The sequence below is a fragment of the Petaurus breviceps genome, unplaced genomic scaffold, assembly GCF_028583685.1.
Source record: "Petaurus breviceps papuanus isolate PSGF00001 unplaced genomic scaffold, PetGlider_PUasm1.0 90825, whole genome shotgun sequence".
Taxonomy (NCBI): Eukaryota; Metazoa; Chordata; class Mammalia; order Diprotodontia; family Petauridae; genus Petaurus; species Petaurus breviceps.
In genome coordinates, this window is record NW_027187353.1 from 11,493,914 (window position 1) to 11,515,585 (window position 21,672).

A 21,672-nucleotide genomic window follows, 5' to 3' on the forward strand; every position below is an offset into this window, starting at 1 on the left:
ATGCTTTGGAAATCTTACAGCTTAGAGTGTTGTCCATTCTGAAATGGAACCTGAGTCATTTCAGAATTTGTCCTATTCATAATTTCTTTCCTTTTTATTGATGTCTCATTACTTCCTTTTTAGGAATTTTAGCAATTGGTTTAATTAATGAAGCACTGGATGAAGGAGATGCCAGAAAGACCCTGAAGGCCTTGCAGCTTCCTTCAGTTAAGCTAGAGGGAGTGCACACTCATGTTGCCCAGCATTACCAAGATACACTGATCAGAGCGAAGCGAGAGAAAGCTCAGGTAAGTTAATGGTCTGAGTGCCTTTGTGAGTCATAGGAATTTTGTCGTGTTAGTGAAAGATTAGAAGTAGGCATGTTTGGCTCTTTATTCAGTAGTTAACTGAGTGCCTTATTAATAAATGTTTGCATTGAATTCAGTAATAAATACCCACAAATTTCCTAGACTGGGCAAGGTATTATTCTTTTTAAAAAACTTTAATTTTTTTATTTTTAGTTTTCAACATTCATTACCACAAGATTTTGAGTTACAGATTTTCTCCCCGTCTTTCCCCTACTCCCCATCCCAAAATAGCGAGCCTAGTGAATACCCCTTCTCCCATTCTGCTCTCTCTTATATTCTCCCCTATTCCCTCTGTGACTTTCTCGTAGGACAAGATGGATTTCTGTACCCTGGTCCTGTATATCTTATTTCCCAGTTGCATGTAAAAAAAAAATTTTTTTTTTTAAACTTTGACTTCCAGATTCTTTCCCTTCTTCCCTCATCACCCACCCCTACTGGGAAGATAAGCAATTCAACATAGGTTTTACATGTGTAGTTATACAAGACGTTTCCATAGTAGATATTTTGTGAAAGACTAACTCTATTTCCCTCCATCCTATTCTGCCCCCCACTTATTCTGTTTTCTACTTTGACCTTGTGCCTTTTCAAAAATGTGTGCTTCTAACTATCCTCACTCCAGTCTGCCCTCCCCTCCACCATCCCCCATCTTATCCCCTTCCTCCCTACTTTCCTGTCGGGTAAGATACCCAATGAGTGTGTATGTTATTCCCTCCTTCAGCCAAATTCAATGAGAGTAAGATTGACTCATTCCCTTTCACCTTTCTGCTCTTCCCCTCCATTGTAACAATTTTCTCTTGCCTCTTTTATATGAGAAAATTTACCCTATTCTATCCCTCCTTTTTTCCTTCTCTCATTATATTCCTCCCTCACCTCTTAATTTCATTTTTTAGTTGTCATCCCTTCCTATTCAACTGATCCTGTGCCCTCTGTCTATGTATACAGGTACACATATATACACACACTCATATATGCATTTATAAACACATACACCCTCCTATATAAACATATATATGTATGTGTATATATATATATATATATATATATATATATTTGCAAGGTATTATTCTAGGCTTGGTGGAAGTTATGAAAATAATATGAAATGTAGCTCTTGTCCTCCCAAGTACAAAAACTTACTTGAGCAACAAGCTATTTGGAAAGTAGAATGGGCCAAATTGAACTTAATGATTCCAGGAAAAAAAAAACCAAGAAATATTAAAGTAAAGTAAAAATACTGAAAAAAAAATAGAAGGAAATATAAGGTATTATATCAAAAACAACTGACAAATTAAGGAGAGAGAATTTAAAAATCATTGGATTATCTGAAAGTCATGACCAAATGAAAAAGAGTCTAGACATTGTATTTTAAGAACTCATAAAAGAAAACTTCCCATATCTCTTTGAATCAGGGGCAAAGTGAGAGTAGAAAGAATCTCTTAGTTACTTCCTGAAAAAAACCCTCAAATGAAAACTCTCGGGAACATTATAGCCAAAATCTAGAGCTTTTGGTCAAAGAAAGCAGTGAGAAAGAAAAAATATACGTGTCGAGGTGCCATAGTCAGGATCCCAAAAGATTTAGCAGTCACCACTATATCTGATCCATACAATGATAACTACAGTTCCAAATGACTCGTGATGAAACAGACTGCCCACCGTCACACAGAGTAAATGGACTCAGGGTGCCTCTTGATGCTTTGGGGGGGGCATGGCCAATGCTAGAATTTTTTTTGCTTGATGACAGATTTAATAAGGGTTTTGTCTCTTTCTCAAAGCAGAGGAGGGGGTGGAGACCGAAAAGAGCCATTTTTTCATTGATTGAAAAAACAAAATTTAATTAAAAAAACACAGACTCTTGCAAAGTGGGTAGTCCAAATTAGCATTACTGTGTAGTTGCCATATAGCATACCTTGAGTTAGAAAATGATGCCTAAACACCAGATATGCACATTCTTTTTTTTAAAAAAAATTTAATTAATTTTAGTTGAGAACAGTCAGTTCCGCAAGCTTTTGAGTTTTAAATTTTCTCCCCTTCTCTCCACTCTCCCCTCCCAAGATAGTGTAGAATCTGATATAACTCTATATATACATTCATATTAAACATATTATCACATTAGTCATGTAAAAAAGAATTATAACCAATGGAATGAATTACAAGAAAGAGGAAAAACAAAAAGGAGAGAAAGCAAATAATATGCTTTGGTCCACATTCAGACTCCACAGTTCTTTCTCTGGATGTAGATAGCATTTTCCATCATGAGCCTTTTGGAATTGTCTTAAAACCTTGCCTTGCTGAGAAGAACCAAGTCTGTCAAAATTAGTCCTCACACAATGTGGCTTGTAACTGTACACAATGTTCTCTTAGTTCTGCTCTCCTCACTCAGCATTAGTTCATATAAGTCTTTTCAGATTTTTCTGAAGTCTGCCTGCTCATCTTTTAGCACAGAAGTATTCCATTATATTCATATACCACAACTTGTAAAGCCATTTCCCAATTGGTGGGCATCCCATCAATTTCCCATTCTTGGCCACCACAAAAAGAGCTGCTATAAATATTCTTGTGCATGTGGGTCCTTTTCCCATTTGTGTGATCTCTTTGGGATACAGCCCTGAAAGTGGTATTGCAGGGTCAAAGGGTATTCACATTTTTATAGCCCTTTGGGCATAGTTTCAAATTACTCTCCAGAATGTTTGAATCAGTTCACAATCCCACCAGCAACGCATTAGTGTTCCAATTTTCCCACATCTTCTTCAGCATTTATAATTTTCTTGTTTTGTCATGTTAGCCAATCTGATAGGTATGATGTGTTACCTAAGAGTTGTTTTGATTTGCATTTCTCTAATCAATAGTGATTTAGAGCATTTTTTCATATGACTAAAGATAGCTTTAATTTCTTCCTCTGAAAATTGCCTGTTCATCCTTTGATCAGGAAATTCACAGTAACAGTTTTATTTTCAGAATGTCTTTCTACAGAACTCATGGCATTTGCAAATATTGTTACTAATTCCTAGGAATAGGGTTGATTTACAGTCTCTGTTTATGAATTAGCAATGCCATTATGAGAGTCAACTCACCTACTTGAGAATAAGTGGTGTTGTGAGAAAATAAGAATTAGGTCTTACATGTCCAATTCAGGTCTCTTAACCCATCTTGCTGCGTTATGGGCAAGTACGTAGTTGTATGTTTGGGCTGTCAGAAAAATTCTCTATGGAAATTTAGGTCTCTGACGAGGAGATTGAATTCTAGTGTCGACATTCTGAAATTTAGAAGATTTAGGGAGTATCTCCCCAGACACAGAATCCTAGGATTTCATAGTTGGAAGGGACCTCAGAGACTGCCTAATCTAGCTCATATCTGAACAGTCATTCCTGATCCAGAATTAGTTTGGCTTAGTTTAGAGGGTGTCCTCTTTTATTTGGATGAAAATGAGGTGAAACTTCTAGTGGAACTGACTGGAGGTGAAATCACTTCTTTTAAATCTGTGAAATAATGAACTTTTTCAAAAGTTCACACAATAGGATAAAGTAATAGTGGTGAACACCAGGCTTAGCTGGATGCCTATAGATGAGGATAAATTGCCTTTTTTAGACATGAGCTTAAACTGTGAACCCCTCTTAGTCATATTGGGAATAGTTTTAGAAATCAGAGTCAGTTACCAAATTTAGGCACAAAAAAGGATGGAACTTTTGGAACTTACTGAAGTTATGATCTCTTTGGTAGTTATTAAAGCAACTTTCTGATGGCTGTTGGGTATTAGTCCCAATTTTAAAATATGGATACCATTGGTCTACCAAGAAACACATTGTATTGTTGTCATTTATCTTTTTGGTTAACTGAATTAAAAATGTTAAGGCAATTGTCAACATATGTACCCTGTTCTCTCCCTTCCTCCTTCTTCCCAGTCAAAACAGAACAGGACCAAACAGAACCAGTGATCACCAGATTAAGTATAGGAATAGCCAAGAAGAGAAACAACTTTCAGAAACTTTTTATTAAGATATTTGTCTGTGGAACCTTTCAAAATCTAGAAAAATAGCAAACAGGCCAATTTAGGCTTAATGGCAGGAAGGGTCCTACACGGATCATTCAGTCTAACCTTTTCTGTTCCTACTGGGTTACAAAACACTGTGTGCCAGCTGCAGGAGGAGATCACAAAGCTTATCAAAGTTCATCCTTGCCCTTGTGTGATTCACACAGGTCAGTAAGCAGGTTGCATACACAGATAACTGTAAGCTTTAATGTATGATTAATGCTTGAGAGGAGCAGCTAGGTGGTTTAGTGGGTACACCACTAGGTCTGGAGTCACGAAGACCTGAGTCACATCTGGCCTTTGACACTGACTAGCTGTGTGACTCTGGGCAAGTCACTTAACCTGTTTTCCTCAGTTTCCTCATCTGTAAAATGAGCTAGAGAGGCAAATGGCAAGCCACTTTAGTATCTTTGCAAAGAAAACCCCAAATAGAGTCACAGAGTCGGACACAACTGAAATGACTCAGTTGCAACAATGCATTGTTGTTGTTCAGTGCAAATGTAACAACGTGTTAGAGAGATGCACAGTAGAATGCTGTGAGTTCTCAGGGTGACTTTCTGGAGGAGAGTGCATTTTGATAGACTTTAAAGGGACAGATAGAAAATTCAACATATACATGCACAAACATTTTCTACAGTGTAGTGTAGGAAGAAGGAAATGATTGGGGATAAAGAGGGAAGGAAGGTGGGTAAGTTATATAGTCCCCTCCTCAAGGTTTGAATGTGTGTACACACACACACATAAACACACATGTGCACACACCCACACATTTTTCTCTTATCCTTTGTCCTTTTTTGACTGTTTTCTTTCATTCTTCTTGGGCATTCCTTTATGCCTGCAGCCTTTTCCCTCCTTTTTCTCTTCTTTTACTCTTGTCCTCCAATTCATTCTCACTCTTTGTCCTTCTTAGGATGAATTGAATGTATTAGCAGATTAGCACAGTGTTTATACATATACGTTTATATAGATGCTTAATAAGCATTATTGGATGAAGGCTTCCTTATCCAGCTTATCATACATTACTCTCCAATTCATGTGCATCTGACTACTAATCACACTTAATGGTTCTTAGAGTTAATTTCAGAAGGTTGAGAATTAGATTTATTTTTCTGTCATTGAACCTACTTTTGGAACCCAGAAAATGAATCTGTTTCTGTTACTTCTCTCCACTGGTCCTGACCCTACCCTCTGGGATCAGGCAGAACAAGTCTGATTTCTCTTCCACATAATAGCCTCACCATACATCACTCTTTTTCCTTCAAGTATGTGCCACATAGGAAATATTTGATGAGTTTTGGTTAAATTGAATTAAGCAAACTCAGCTTGTTCAAGTCATTTTGGTGTGGCATGCTTTCCAATCTACCACTATCCTGGTCTTCTTCCTGTGGAAGTTTTCTAATTTGTCAGTGTCTATCTGAAAATTTGTTATCTAGAATTTAACACAACACTCAAAATGTGATCTAACCCAGGCTACAGACAGGTCTGACTGGGTCAGACTAGCACTTCTCTGGTAGTGGATACCATTCTTCAAATCAATCCATTTTAAGATTTTATTAATTTTTTAGCTACCTGTTTACATTATTTAATTATTATTATTATTATTTGCTTTTTGGATGGGGAAGGTTGGGCAGTTGGGGTTAAGTGACTTGCCCAAGGTCACATGGCTAGTTTAGTGTTAAGTGTCTGAGGCCGGATTTGAACTCAGGTCCTCCTGACTCCAGGGCTGGTGCTCTTTTCACTGCACCACCTAACTGCCCCTACATTACTGACTTATTGAACTTTCAGTATACTAAAATCACAGGTTTTTTTCCCCATTGCTCAGTCATATCTTCCTCATCCTGTATTTGTGCATTTGATTGTTTAAACTCCAAATGTAGGACTTTACATTTGTCCTCCTTAAATTTCAGTTTCATATATTTGGCTCCACCTTCTGTCTGATGAATAAATGAAAGAGTGAAAAAAACATTTCTTAAGTGTTTGCTATGTGTATAGTACTACGCTGAGTGCTGGCATACAAATACATAGTTTCTAATGGAGAAGCTTTTTGGATCATGAGTTTTTAATCCACTGTTAGGTGTTTGTCGTAGCTTCCTATTATTTGTAGATTTGCCAAGATTCATAACAGCTCCTTCTGTAACAGCAAAGAAGCGGAAATGAAGGGAGTGTCCATCAATCAGAGAAATGATTGAACAAAATATAATACATTAATATAATGAAATACTATCGTACCTTAGAAAATGATAAAAAGGAAAGAAAAAAACCTGTTAAGACTTTTATGAACTGATGCAAAGTGAAGTGAGAAGAGTAAGAGAACAATTTACATAACAACACTGTAAAGACAAGCAACTGTGAAAGACTGAAGAGCTCTGATGCAGTGACTGCCCGCAATTCCATGAAACCAACAGTGAATTATTCTGTCTGCCTTCTAACAGAGAGGTGAAAAGACTCAAAATACAGAATGACACATACATTTTTGGACAGGCTGATGAAACAATTTACTTTTCAGGGTTTTTTGAGGCAGTATAAATGGCAGTCTTCTTTATCCTCCTGTGAGATATTTTGCAAATGAACTTTTGATTAGCCAGTGTTGTCTGTAGTTTTTGTATTTCTTTGCTTGTCAGGAACATCACATGTTTGCTGCTTGAGTCATAAGGCTCTTTTCTGCCTTATTTTGGTGAGTTTCATATCTGTTAAACTTCTTTAAGAAATGATGATAGGCATTTCCCATTATATAAATAGTTAAAGGATAGGAACAGAAAGTTCTCAGAAGAACTGCAAAGTATTCACGGCTACATGAAAAATTACTTCAAACCACTAATAATATAAAAATGCAAAACAAAATACCTCACACCTTGCAAATTTACAAAAATGGCAGCAGTTAGTTTTGGAATGAATTGTAGAAAGATTGGCATTCTAATGGTTGGTGGAGCTGTGAAATGGCACATTTTGGGGAGCAATTTGGATTTATGTAAATAAAGTGATTAAAATGTCCATCCATACCCTTTGAACCAGAGATTCCATTACTTGGTTTATACTCCAAGAAAACCATGTATTAAAAAAAAAGTCCCCATATATTCCAAAATATTTATAACAGCATTTTTTATGGTAGCTTAGGATTGGAAACAGAGTGGGTGCCTGTCAAATAGGGAGTAGCTACACAAATTGTGGTACATGAATGTAATGGAGTAGTACTGAGCTGTAAGAAAAGATGTGATGTGATGAATTCATAGAGGAGTGGAAAGATTGATAAGAAGTGGAGCAAAATAAGTATTCACAGTGACGTCACAACAGTCACAGTAACTGCATCAGATGGAAAAAATGATACACCAAAAAATCAAAAGCAAATGTAACGAAATTATAGCAGGCTAGCATGGCTCAAATGAAGAGAGATGAGAATACACCCCCACTTGCCATCTCTTGGAGGTGAGAGAATTGCATTTGCACACTGCATGTGTTTTCAGATTTTTTCAGTTTAGTAATCAGTTGTGCTGACTTTTTCCCCCTCTAAAAATGATTTTTTCATATGGGATGGCTCCTTGGGAGGAGAAGGGGAGGGATACTTGGAAATACTATGGTGAGGTAAGAAACAGAAATATCAGTAAAAACAAATGAAAGAAAAGGAGGATGGGATTCATATCTTTACTTTTTTCATTTTCCCAACTCCTAGAGTTGACAGTTTACTAAAAAGTTTGGATTGGAGCTTCTATGATTAGTGGTTTTTTTTATCCTTCTAATTTGGTATTTTATTTTTGACATTTTCTGCCATCAGTTGATGATATGAGCTGCCACAGTTTATTCTGGAATGACTCCCACATAAGTAGTTGGTTATTTCTTGTCTTGTAAGATGTAGTTGGCCTCATTTTAGAGGTAAATATTGGGTGTCTGCCATGGGCAAAGCCAACAACTTTCCCTGAAAAGGACATTCATGATATACAGATGTGAGTAGTATGCAAACATTGGACTTTTCCCCCCTAATTCTATGGAATGGTAAGTGTTGATGCTTTTGAGTACAATATGGAACCAACTTTCTCATTTGCCTCTTTGAGGAGATCTTGTAATGTCTTTCAATGAAGGTTCATCTCAGAGCACCAGAAATTCAATATTTTAAAAGTTTAAAAATGCATGATTTTTAGTACCTTTTTCCTTCATTCAGTTACTGTCACTGTACTAAGGCACCACAGAGGTGGAAAAGTTGTTTTTTATTTCCCAGTGCCTGAGAGCCACAGCTTGGTCATTTGGCAGGCCAAGTTCACTGTGGTGAGGAGCCTCGTGGCAGTCAGCTGGTCTGGGCCTTAGCAGCAGCTAGCTGCACTCTGTTCCTGGCATTGTCTCTAGAACTTTTCCACTTGGGACAACTTACTAGAGCATGTGCTTTGCTGGTAGAGACTTTGAGAACAAAAGAGGGCCTTTTGATAAAAAACTGATAAACATCAGTTGTATGATGAATCAGTGGTCACAGCAGGGTTTTTTAGAGCTTATCTGCCCATGTATTTAGATTTCATGTCTTCAGTCGTATCTTTAGCAACTCTTGCTGGCCAAGAGTATACAGTTTTAAATTATGTTTTTTTCTTTCAGACGAAAGTAACTTCATTCTATTTTGTTTTGGAACGAGCCTTTAGACATATGGTCATTTGAAACCTGCACCTTCAGTTTGCCACTCATTTGGGTATTTAATGTTGGTCTATTTTTACCAATTCTTAGGAAATTCAGGATGAGTCAGCTGTATTATGGCTGGATGAAATTCAGGGTGGGATCTGGCAGGCAAACAGAGATACAGAAGAGGCACAAAAATGTATGTATCAATTTCTGATTTTGTTCTTGCTGTCATTTATCTTTATGTGCTTTAATTTTAACAAGTTGGTACCAACATTGCCATTGACTAGAGTTTAGTTGCTGTGTAATGTCTTACCTTATGTAGTGGTAGTCAATATACTTATTCTTTTAGTTCTGTTATTTTTCATTCTGCATCACTTTATATAAGCCTTTATGTAATTCTTTGTGTACCAGTCTCTAATAATCCTTTCTGCTTGTGTCAGTTGCCTTAGGAGTCTTGGCTATTAATGAAGCAGTGGATGCTGGTGACATTGGCCAGACCCTCGTTGCTCTTCGTTCTCCTGATGTTGGCTTGTATGGAGTTACCCCTGAATGTGCTGAGTCTTATCAGAGAGACCTTGAAGATTTGAAGAAGAAAAAACTTGCAGCAGGTGAGTAGGGGAGAAATAAGAATGTGTATTCTGATTGCAAGGGAAATTACTGTATAAGAGAGTTAGTATGGTGGGAAAAGGGCAGCTGGTTGTGGAGGAAAGGACTTGATCACAGTATGCCTCTTTGAAAGATTGTAGGAAGCTGTCGTTGCTCTGGAGAAGGTATTTCTGTTGGTCTTCAAGTGTTCTATTTGTTGTTGCCAATAAAGACCCTTGGTCAGAAGTTATATTGGCTAATTCACAAGGTGAGTTCAAAAGGAAGGCTGTATATTTCATTAAAATGAAATCCCATTTATCTTTCCTTGCTTCCAGGTGACAATAATAGCAAGTGGGTGAAGCACTGGGTGAAAGGCGGGTATCATTATTACCACAACTTGGAGACCAAAGAAGGTGGATGGGATGAGCCCCCGGGCTTTGTGCAGAATACAACTCATCTCTCTCGGGAGGAGATCCAGGTAGGTGGCTTTATGAAATGAATCCCTTCTGTAAAATAAGGAATATTTTCTCAGCAATTGCTTAGATAATGCTTTTGGGTTCAGATCTAGTGTTAATGCATGTTAAATGAGGATCCAGAATATGTGAGTTAAGAAGGGGCTAGGTGGTGCAGTGAATAGAGAACCAGCCCTGGAGTCAGGAGGACCTGAGTTCAAATCTGGCCTCAGACACTTCACACACACACACACACACACACACACACACACACACACATGCATGCACACACCCTCGCCATGTGATTTTGGCCAAGTCACTTAACCCCAATTGCCCTGCCTTCCCCCCTCCAAACCTCCCCCCCCCCAAACCCAGAATATGTGACTTGTATATTAAAGCTTATCAGCCTAGACTAATTAAATTACAGAGAAGGCTGTTTGGAATCCTTAAAAATATGTGAATTATGTAGTTTTTAAAGAAATATAATTTTGTAAGTTGTTTTTTATGGTCCCGTTCAAGTAGGATATGGCAAAATGACCGACCCATTGGTAGTCAAAGAAAGAACATTATTTTTTTGTTTTTTTGCTTTTTGTAGGGCGGTTGGGTTTAAGGGACTTTCCCAAAATCACACGACTAGTAAGTGTGTCAAGTGTCTGAGGCTGGATTTGAACTCAGGTCCTCCTGACTCCAGGGCTGGTGCTCTATTCACTGCGCCACTGTGCCCTGAAAGAACATTTTTTTTTTATCCAGAATGTGGGTTGCTAGTAACATTTGGGTAGGAGGGCAGTGTCCTAATGTAGTGGTTCAAGTCCTGTTTCAGTTCTGGTTGATTACAGGCAACTTCCCTAGGCCTCAGTCTCCTCACATGTAAAGTAAGGGAGTTGGGCACTACAAAAGTCTTTTTAGGCTTTCACTTAGTGTGATTTTAGGATTAAATAAATACATAGTAACTACCTGGGAAAATAAAGTAGTTCACTTAATGGAAACAAATTAATAACATCAACAAGGTTGTATAGAGGTGCCTAAGGGATTCTTTACAGACTTTTAAAAACGCTTTGTAAATGTTTGTTTACACAAACCATTTGATAATCTACTTATATTCCTTTCTATTCAAAGTATACCCACTAATGTGCTTTTTTAAGAATATGCTAGCTAGGCTGAACTGAACTAGAAAGCATTAAAATGAGCATCAGTCAAAGAAATCGAGATAGTTATTAACCTTGAGAAGAGAAGACATAAGAGAAAAAGGATAGCTGGGTTGTCCTAGTGATGGATGGATTAAAGTTGTTTTGCTCAGCCCCGGGGAGAATAGCTAGGAGTTGAGGATAGAAGTTGTAGAGAGGCAGATTTAGGCAGAACTGTCCACAAGTGAAATGGGCTGCTTTGGAGGTAGTAGGCTTCCCCGTAATAGAAGTCTTCCAGGAAAGATAGGAAGACCAATGGTCAGGTATGATAGGGAGAGCATCCTTTTAGAGTGAGTTATGTTATTTGACTGAGTAACCTCTGAAGTTTTTTTCCGACACTGTGAATACACCAGAGATCATTCCTTGGCCCTATGGAAAGGTGATGTGTTTATTAGATTTGTAGATTAAAGATGTCAAACTTAAGGGGTGGCTAGGGGGCTCAGTGAAAAGAGCACCGGCCCTGGAGTCAAGACTATCTGAGTTCAAATCCGGCCTCAGACACTTAACATTTACTAGCCATGTGACCTTGGGCAAGTCCCTTAACCCCAATTGCCCTCCAAAAAGCAAAAAAAAAAAAAAGTCAAATTTAGTCTCAACCAGATTAAAATGTAATTAAGAAATGTTTGACAAAAGGAATAAAAATCAGATACAATGTAAATAATATTAATTTGTGGTTTTCTAAGTCAGTATATGGCCTGAAGGGATTGGGTTCAATTTGAGCCTGACATCACTGTTGTAGATAATGTAAAACTATAGATGATAAGTTGTCAGATGCATGATCCAAAAACTTCTCAACGTGTCAGAATAATAGGCCAAATCCAATAAAATTAAGTTAATAAAATAAGGTCCAACATGCAGTTTCAAAAAAAAAAGTCATCTATAATTAGAGCTTGCCAAAAGTGGAATGGATTTCTTGGAAGATAGGTTTTTTTCCATGGGCAGTCTTCAAATGAGATTCTATATGTAAAAGGAATTCCTCTCAAGATGCAAATTAGACTAGATGATTCTCTGATATCCCTTCTGAACTTCTATGAATCCTGTCAATTGCAGAGAAGGATGTACCTAGCAGAACAATATAGGTCAAGATTATGCATGTTTTTTAAAAGAATCTTTGAAAAGGAGGTCCTCGGAATACCCCAAGAGGTTATCGAGTTCTCTTCATCACAATTTACCCATCCCAGATGAATAGAATTTTTTTTCTAAGGAGATCCAGCAAGATTTCTGTTGTTGAGAACTTCCTGATAGTAAATTGGATTCCATCAAAATGGTGGAGCCCTACTTTATCCTTTTGGAGGTAACCTACGGGGAAGGCCGTATCTTTGTATGAAGTCGATTATTAGGTAGCATTAGAGTAACCTTTAATAGAAAAGGAAGTGAAAAGTTTAGAATGGTTTTGTCCTCCACAAAGACCTAATGGTAAAAGTGCACTCAAGAACCTTCTTAAGCAGTTAAACATATTTAGGTGTAGTCCTTGCCCACAAGAGAGTTAAATAGTCAGAGGATCGAGTTATTAGTCATGTGAATTGTTAATATTTATTTCCTAGCTATAGCCTAAATTTTTTATCTTTGTGGCTTAAGAACTGCACAGTACCAGTTACTGACTGTTAAATGTTAAGTAAATGCTGTAAATCCTGCCTGTTAGAATCACGGGGAGGAATAGATGGATCTGGTGGTTTGAAATTAGGGAAAATGAACATTAAATTTGAGGATAAAATTGAATAGGATTCTGATAATGAAATCTTTTAAATAAAGGAGGAAAATTCTCAAATTGGCTTGGAGTTGGCCATGGAAAACGGACATTGAGGAACATTACTGTGGTCCTTCAAGGAAGCACTGGAATGGATTTTTGTTATACATTGTAAAACTGGATTTCTTTGTCATGGATGGTGTTTGTTTTATCATTTGTATCTTTGTGTTCTGTTGTTTTAAATGTGATAACTCATTGTCCTCTGATGGTATTCAACTTTTTTATTGAAGAGTTCCATTTCTGGAGTGACAGCTGCCTACAACCGGGAACAGTTGTGGCTGGCCAACGAGAGCCTGATTACTAAGCTGCAAGCTGCTTGTCGTGGCTACCTAGTTCGTCAGGATTTCAGGTCCCGGATGAATTTCCTTAAGAAGCAAGTCCCTGCCATCATATGCATCCAGGTACTTTGTTTAGGTCTATGTGCATTTAGACAGAGAATGGCCTTTTAATGCCTGTAGGTAGAAAGTTCAACTTTTAGAATTGATTTTCTCAGATGATTCTTTTGTGTACCCAACTCTGTGAAGCTCATTAGTCTGACCTTTTTCATAACATACACGATCATACCCTTAACCATAGTTCTAATCCACTTTTATATGCTTGATAATAGACCTTCACACCTGGTGGCCAGCATCAAAAGAACTGCTGGTCACCAGGTGTGAAGGTCTGCTATCAAGCAAAAAGAGACTTGGAATTTTTACCGCTTTAAAGAGTACTAGATGTAGACTAAGAGGACCTTCTCCCATCTGTTGCTTACTACCTAAGTGACCTTTGTCAAATTACTTAACCTTTCTGAAAACCGGTTTCCTTTCATGTAAAATGGAAGTGATAATGTTTATACTGCCTTCCTTACAGGGTTGTTTGTGAAGATCAAATGAGATGATGTCTAGAAAATGCTTTGTAAAATTATAATTCCCCACATAAGTTGGAGATAGTTCTGTTATTATTCCTTGCTTTGTATTAAAGGAGACTAGATCCGAGGGTATCAACTATTTTGTTTTGAATCTTTAATGACTCAAATAAAAACTAGAAAGTAGTGGAACATATTAGAAAGCACCAGATACGGAACCATGGAGGCTTGGCTCTGTTATTAGTAGTGTGATCTTGCCCAAGTGAGATGTCCCCTTGAATCTGCAGTTCCTTCATCTGTAAAAAATAGAAATAAATGTTACCTACCACTACCTAATTTTTATAAATTGTAGATTAACTGAGATAGTACATATGAAAAGGCTTTGAAAATTCTAATTCTAAGTGTGAGGTGATATGGACATAGAAAATGGAAATTGTGGTGCTGCATCAGCACCTACATTCAGATATTGAATCAGGATGGGAATTAGGTTCTATTCCAGTGATTAGACAAAACCAATCACGTTTTGCTATTTGATGGTTTCAGTCTCAGTGGCGGGGGTACAAACAAAAGAAGGCGTATCAGGATCGTTTGGGATATCTGCACTCTCATAAAGATGAAGTCATCAAGGTACGTTGGCTTGAGCTGTGCTTAGAGTGAATGATATTCCTAGGAATGGCAAGGGTCAGGGCGTAGAGATGATCTGATTTTCTTTATTACTTTTTTTTTTTTTACAGATTCAGTCCCTGGCAAGAATGCATCAGGCTAGAAAGCGCTATAAAGACAGGTTACAGTATTTCAGAGACCATGTAAGAACCTATGTATGACCTCGCAGTGTAATAATTGTGCTCTTTTTTTGTTGGCTTAATGAGAACAGGAATTTTTTTCTTCTTAATTCTTTAGATAAAAGACATAATAAAAATTCAGGCCTTTATTCGGGCAAACAAAGCTCGGGATGACTACAAAACACTCAGTAAGTTAACTGTGAATTGTGGTGGTGATGGGGAATCCATTGTGTAGCATTAGCTTTGTGTTATTCTTTAGTATTTTTATTTTGCTGGGGATTAGGGAACTGTCTAAAAGCAAGTCTTGTTGGAATTATAGTTCTCTTTTCCTTCATTAATTTATGATCTTGTTTTCATTGATTATGCAGCCCTCATTCCTGAATATGTACCTTCCCTCTCCTATACTTAGAGAGCCATCCCTTGTAACAAATATTTAAAAAGAGAAAAGAAAAAAAAAGCATTTCAGAAAAACCAACCAACACACCAACTGGGTTTCACAGTAAATATAATACTATTTCATGCCCTTGGCCCCTGTCCTCTGCAAAGAAGGGACAGAAGTACATTTTCTTACCTTCTCCTTGGGGCCAGTATTGGTCATTGTATCACACAGTGTTCAGTTTTGTTTTGAGTCTGTTTTCATTCTAACCTTGGGTTCTTTGTGTTTTCCTAGTAACACTTACGTGTCTTTTTTTTCTCCTGGTGCTGTAGTATTCCATTACATTCACATACCACAGTTTATTTGCTTTTTTCCATTCTATGGACCTTTCATTCCAGTTTTTGACCACCACACAATGTGTTGCAAGGATTATTTTGTTGTGTCGCTGTATGTGGGACCTTTCTATTGTTTACTTCCTTGGCATGTACATTCCTCCCAGTGATTTCTGTTGGTCAAAGAATATGGATACTTTAAAAAAAAATCATAATTCCAAATTACTTCCCAGAGTGGCTGATTCAAAGCTCCACCTACTGTGTGTCTTTATATAGATCTTCTACTTGTGACTATTTCTATCTTTTGTTATCTTCCAGTTTTCTCAGTGTGAGGTGAAATCTTAGTGATTGTTTGATGCTCATTTCTCTCACTTTTAGTGATTTGGACCAATCTTCCATATAGTTATTAATGGTTTGTAATTCTTCATTTGAAAAGATTGTTCTTATTCTTTGACCATTTAAAATGACAAGGTTTTATAAAAGCCTGTTTTTCTAATTCTTGGCACAATGTCTGTTTTTTTGTTTTTTTGCTTTTTGGAGGGCAGTTGGGGTTAAGTGACTTGCCCAAGGTCACACGGCTAGTTTTTGTGTTAAGTGTCTGAGACCAGATTTGAACTCGGGTCCTCCTGACTCCAGGGCCGGTGCCCTATTCACTGTGCCACCTAGTGGTCCCACAATGTCTGGTTTTACCGGCCCTTGTTATTGTGTGACTGGAAATGCTCAGGAGACCACATTCTTTCTCTATTGGTAAATTCAAAACAAAAGCCTCTGTATCTTGGGTATAGATCTCTATAGGGAGCTTTGTTCCATATGATCATATTTATATTTTCTGAGTCTTCATTTTTTGTCATGTTTTCTTTCTGTATTTGATGCATTTCTTTCTGGCAGTCAATGCTGAGGATCCCCCTATGGTGGTTGTCCGAAAGTTTGTCCATCTTTTGGATCAGAATGACCAAGATTTTCAAGAGGAACTTGATCTCATGAAGATGAGGGAAGAGGTTGTGACTCTCATCCGATCCAATCAACAACTGGAAAATGATCTGAATCTCATGGATATCAAGATTGGACTGCTAGTGAAAAACAAGATCACATTACAAGTATGGACATAACATGAGCTTTTTCAGGGACATCGGGCCTTAGTGGAAGAGAGTCCTGTGCAGTCACTTCTCTCTTTTGCTTCCTTGAGGGTTTGCTCTGCCGTCTGTTAACTGTTCTCTCTAGGCAGTCTTTAAATGCCTTGGGCATTATCCTGTGAGAATCGCTCTTCAGTACTGTTGGGCAGGAGAAGGGATTAGAGTGGAGCTCAGATTCTGGGGCCTGAGTGAGTCACGACTGAAGGGATTTGGCTGAGAATGTGTCTGTGCAGTGGACGGTACTCGCTTTGGAAAGCGTCTGATTTAGGTCCCGGTTGTTTTCTAGGATGTCGTTTCCCACAGCAAGAAGCTCACCAAGAAGAATAAGGAGCAGCTGTCAGACATGATGATGCTGAACAAGCAGAAGGGTGGCCTGAAGGCTCTGAGCAAAGAGAAGAGAGAGAAACTGGAAGCTTATCAGCACCTGTTTTATCTGTTGCAGGTGAGTGTGTTAGTTTTTCATTCACAAAGGGGATTAATAGTAAGAGTAGGGAGGAAGTATTTAGGTGATTGACCTCGATGGTTCCAGGTCAGCCTGATGCTCATGAAATACACGTGAAAGCTATAGGGTAGGATCAATGGAAGCACTGCCAAGAGACAAGAGAGAAGCAAAGGTTTTTTTTAAAATGGAAGACAGTGGAGTTTTTATTTTTTTATTTTTTTTTAAAAGCAATTGGGGTTAAGTAACTTGCTCAAGGTTACACGGCCAGTTATTATTTCTGGGTGTAGTGCTGAGTATCTGAGCCCAGATTTGATCCAGGTCATCCCGACACTGGAGCCGGTGCTCTTACTCGCTGAGCCACCTGGCCGCCCCTAAGCAATTGGGGTTAAGTAACTTGCTCAAGGTTACACGGCCAGGTGTTTCTGGGTGGGTGCTAAGTGTCTGAGCCCGGGATTCGATCTCCAGGTCTTCTCAACACTGGAGCCAGTGCTCTTACTCGCTGTGCTACCTGGCCACCCATGACAGTGGAGTTTTTAAATTATGGTCTTGTGAGCTTAACTTGGATTCTTAACAGACCTCTGCATTGTATGACTGAAGAGGCATTTGGTGGACATCTAAAAAGGAAGTGATGGTCACCAAAAGCTAACATGGATTAATCAGTAGCAAGTCATGCTAGACTAGCCTTTTTTTTTGGTGGGGGAGGGGGGGGAAGGAATGAGGGGAATAGAGTTAATGAACTAGTAGATGAGGAGAATGCTATTAATGTAGTTTACTTAGATTTCAGGAGAACATTTGGCAGAATTTCTCATGAAACTTGTGGACAAGATGGAGAGATGTGAACACAATGATAGTGTATTTAGGTGAGTTTAGAACTGGTTGAATGGCCAGACTCAGAGTAGTCTTTAATGGATTGGTCAGCTTGTAAGAGATTCCTTGTGGAAGGTATCTGATGCCTGTGCTTAGCTCTATGCTAAGCCAACTTTTGTCAGTGATGACTGGGATAAAAGCATATATGAAATTTACTGATGACACAAAGCTGGAAGGGACAGCTAACATAGTGGATAATAGAGTCAGTATTCAAAAAAATCTTGACAGGCTAGAGCATCAGACTGAACTAAAAAATTTTTTTAAATAGGGATACATCTACAGCCTTAAATTTAGGTTGGAAAAACGAACTTCTTAAGTTTCAGTTGGGAGGCAAGGCTAAATGGTGGTTTGTTCTCAAAGGAATTTTAGGGGCATGCTCACTCAGCCTGAGTGAGCAGTTTGTGACGGCAGTCAGGAAGGTGAATGCAACCTCAGGCTAGATTAATATCGGCAGGGAATGTCCTGCTCCACTCTGCCCTGGGCAGACAGTACCTGGGGTCCTGGGTTCAGTGCTGGGCCCAACAATTTAGGAAGATAAGCTGAAGAACATGCAGAGGAGGGCAGCCAGCATGGTGAAGGGCCTTAAGTCCATGCCCTAGGAATAGTGGTTGAAGGAACTAGAGCTATTTGGTCTGGAAAAGGGAACGTGGCTGGGGATGGGGTGAGAAATGGGGCAGGGCATGAGAGCTGTCATCACCTGTGAGAAGCTCTCAGGTAGAAGGAGGACTTGTTCTTCTTGGCCCAGAGGGCAGAACGAGGAATGATGGGTGGGGAACAAAGGCCTTTGACAAATAGAAGTTTGATGTCAGGAAGAGCTCCCCAACCATTTGAGTATCGGACATCATCACCAAGTGGCCCACTGCTGGTGATGAGTCTTCATGAGATAGAATCAGTGTGTTGTGGAGGCTGTGCTTCAAACCTTAGCCTCAGTTCTGCAGGTAGAGCCTTTAAGAACCCAGGAAAGTTCTTAAAGAAGGAACTTTTTAGTGTCAGAAAGAGCATCTTTGTGGCCTCTGAGGGTTGGATGAGAAGACCTCTGCACACCCTTGCAGTGCAGAGATGGAGCAGAGCTGCCCCTTGCTCAGAGCTCAGCCATGCAGCTTTCTTGCTGGGATTACTGTTGACTTCTTGGATATACTGAGAGAGAGGTAGATGAAAAGATTGCTCATGTAGAGCTGGGAAGGGACCTTAGAGTTACCGAATTAATCCCCTTCATTTTCCGAATGAGGAAATGGAGACATGGAAAGTAAATTGACTTGCCCTACAGCTCTCAGATACAAGTATCATGTCTGTGATTTGAAATCAGGTCCTCTGGCCGCAGAGCCAGGGCCCTCTCTGCTACACCGGGCTGCTTGTGCTTTTGCATTAGTTTCCAGAGTTCCTAATACTTTGTTGCCCACCCGAGTCCTTTTTATCCCTTGCTTGCTTTAATCACAGACCAACCCTACCTATTTGGCCAAGCTGATTTTCCAGATGCCTCAGAACAAGTCCACAAAGTTCATGGATTCTGTGATTTTCACATTGTACAACTATGCCTCCAACCAGCGAGAGGAGTACCTGCTGCTGCGTCTCTTTAAGACAGCCCTCCAGGAGGAGATCAAGTACGTGTGTGCTTGCCGGAAGGGCAGGGGTGGGTAGCCAGGGTGTGTCATGCCATACAGTTCTCCAAGGGGAAGTCACCTGTCTCATGGACTAATGGGTGTTTTCAATAATGAGTGCAGAAGAGGTCTGCACATTAGATACGGAGGAGATGTATCACTTAGCTCTCACAAGTGTGACTCTAGCATTCCCTGGGACTGAGAAGGAAGTTCCTGAGTCAGCCCGCATTTGGGAGTAGGGGTACAAATCTTAGTTTGTCAGGTGCTCACCAAAGTACCCTGTTAGAACTGGCCTCTTAACTAAGTCTGTAGATGCTATGCTAGGTACTGGGGATACAAGAACAAAAATGAAGCTGTCTTTCACCTCAAAGAGCTTCTAGTGTGTGGAGGGAGGCATCCACCAAGGCTTTGTGCAGTATGAAGCTGTTAAAGCCTGAGGTTCATAAGAGAATGAAGACTTTTGGGAGACCCTGCACATAAATATATATATACAGTTGGGATAGGGACTGAATCTGTGGTTTCAGTGGGCTAGGGAGCTCCTCCCAAGTAAGGAAACTACCTCTATCAACTCTGATTATGTGCAAAATAAATACATGGGATACACAGTGTGATCAGGGAGTAGAAGTCAGAGATAGGGAGCAGGATTCAGAAATGCCTCCTATAGAAATTGGCCCTTGAACTCATCTTTGAGGAAAGTGAAGAGGCAGAAGTGAGTGAGGACAGGTGTAAAGGTCAGCCTGTCTGAAGGCAGGGAGACAGGAGATGGAATCCCATTTCTTACATTGTAATTATTGACATAATATGACATTTATTCACATGTCATAATTTGTTAATTTCTCAATCAATGAACAGTTTATTTCCAGTTTTTTGCATTTACAAATAGTCTTTTTTTCTTTATAAACATTACTGTTGCCACAAGGTACTCCTCTAGGAGTATGTGTGTGTGTGTGTGTGTGTGTGTGTGTGTGTGTTTGTAGATAGAATATATCTTTAAATTGTTTTCACTTCATATCTTTCTTCTAGATCAAAAGTAGATCAGATTCAAGAGATTGTGACTGGAAATCCTACCGTTATTAAAATGGTTGTGAGTTTCAACAGGGGTGCTCGGGGCCAGAATGCCTTGCGGCAGATCCTGGCCCCTGTTGTGAAGGAGATTATGGATGACAAATCCCTCAACATCAAAACTGACCCTGTGGATATTTACAAGTCTTGGGTCAATCAGATGGAGTCTCAGACAGGAGAAGCCAGGTCTGGTCCCTTTTCTCTTAGATCTCTGCTATCTTTTGCTGTCTTGTATTTAGCTTTTCTGATACTTTAGGTCTTTGAATAGCATGTTAGTGATAGCTCAAATTACTTTGCATAAGAGCCTGTTCTTGCAATGAAGAGGTTATGATATTGGACCACTTTTGTGTCCTTTATCCAAGTGAAAGAAAGAAAGGATGAGGTGTTCTCCTGTGAGCAGTCCCCACTTTAGCCAGAAAAACTAAAATAGTCATTCATCTGGTATTCCTGACTCTTCATAACTAAGGGATATTGTAGAAGAAGGCATTTCACATGGAAAAGACCTGAGGCCTTTAATGGTCTATATGGTCAGTGTGAGTCAGTAGTGTGATATGTAGGCAAAAAGCTCCTGCCCTTGTGGTCTGCCTGAAGAGTTGTACCATGTTAAGGAGTGAGTTACTCTGTGTAACTCTGCCTTAGGTATAACATGCCCAAAGGATTCTGCCTGGGCTTTCACATTTGAAAAGGATACTGGTGGGGTGGCCAGGTGGCGCAGTGAGTAAGAGCGCCGGCCCCGGAGTCAGGAGGACCCGGGATCGGTTCTGGCCTCAGATACTTAACCCCCACACAAAAAAAGAACTGGCTGTGTAACCTTGGGCAAGTTACTTAACCCCAATTGCTTTAAAAAAAAAAAAAGAAAAGGATACTGGTGGTATTAATTATAAGTCACCTGACTATATTACATGATTCAGTGACAGTGTTAATGGTTTCATTTGAACAGATATTTATTGGGCATTTGCAGTGTGTAAGGCACTGTTAGTCTCACACTTGGGTAGAACTTTTAAGCACAGATTGTATTGATGCCTTCTATTTTGGAATCCCTTTCATTTCCAAAGAGGCTGCTCCAGGAGCCCTTCTTTTTAGCAAAGAAAATAGTTAAGCAAAGTTGGCCAATAGACAATGACCTTGTATGACAGTGTATGCAACATTCCTTATCTGTAGCCCCCTTTTACCTCATCATCAGATTATGTTTGACTTTATGGGCACAGAAGCAGGAAATATCAAATTACACCCAGGCTTTTTGATTCCAAATCTAGTAATTTTTCTACATAGCACCACATTACTTGTTGTTAAAGTGC

General features: G+C 39.1%; 1 protein-coding gene across 2 annotated transcripts in view; it reads left to right on the forward strand.

Annotated features, from left to right (window-relative positions):
* IQGAP1 (IQ motif containing GTPase activating protein 1) overlaps positions 1-21,672 on the forward strand; it is a 404,955-nt gene that overhangs the window by 353,842 nt on the left and 29,441 nt on the right. For both annotated transcript variants that reach the window (XM_069071305.1, XM_069071304.1), the window contains 12 exons: positions 124-287; positions 9,073-9,163; positions 9,408-9,575; positions 9,888-10,030; positions 13,166-13,336; positions 14,326-14,409; positions 14,517-14,588; positions 14,683-14,752; positions 16,161-16,369; positions 16,692-16,847; positions 19,152-19,315; positions 20,336-20,560. In XM_069071305.1, coding sequence (XP_068927406.1) covers positions 124-287; positions 9,073-9,163; positions 9,408-9,575; positions 9,888-10,030; positions 13,166-13,336; positions 14,326-14,409; positions 14,517-14,588; positions 14,683-14,752; positions 16,161-16,369; positions 16,692-16,847; positions 19,152-19,315; positions 20,336-20,560 — 1,717 coding nt within the window. The remainder of the gene's footprint in view (positions 1-123; positions 288-9,072; positions 9,164-9,407; positions 9,576-9,887; positions 10,031-13,165; positions 13,337-14,325; positions 14,410-14,516; positions 14,589-14,682; positions 14,753-16,160; positions 16,370-16,691; positions 16,848-19,151; positions 19,316-20,335; positions 20,561-21,672) is intronic.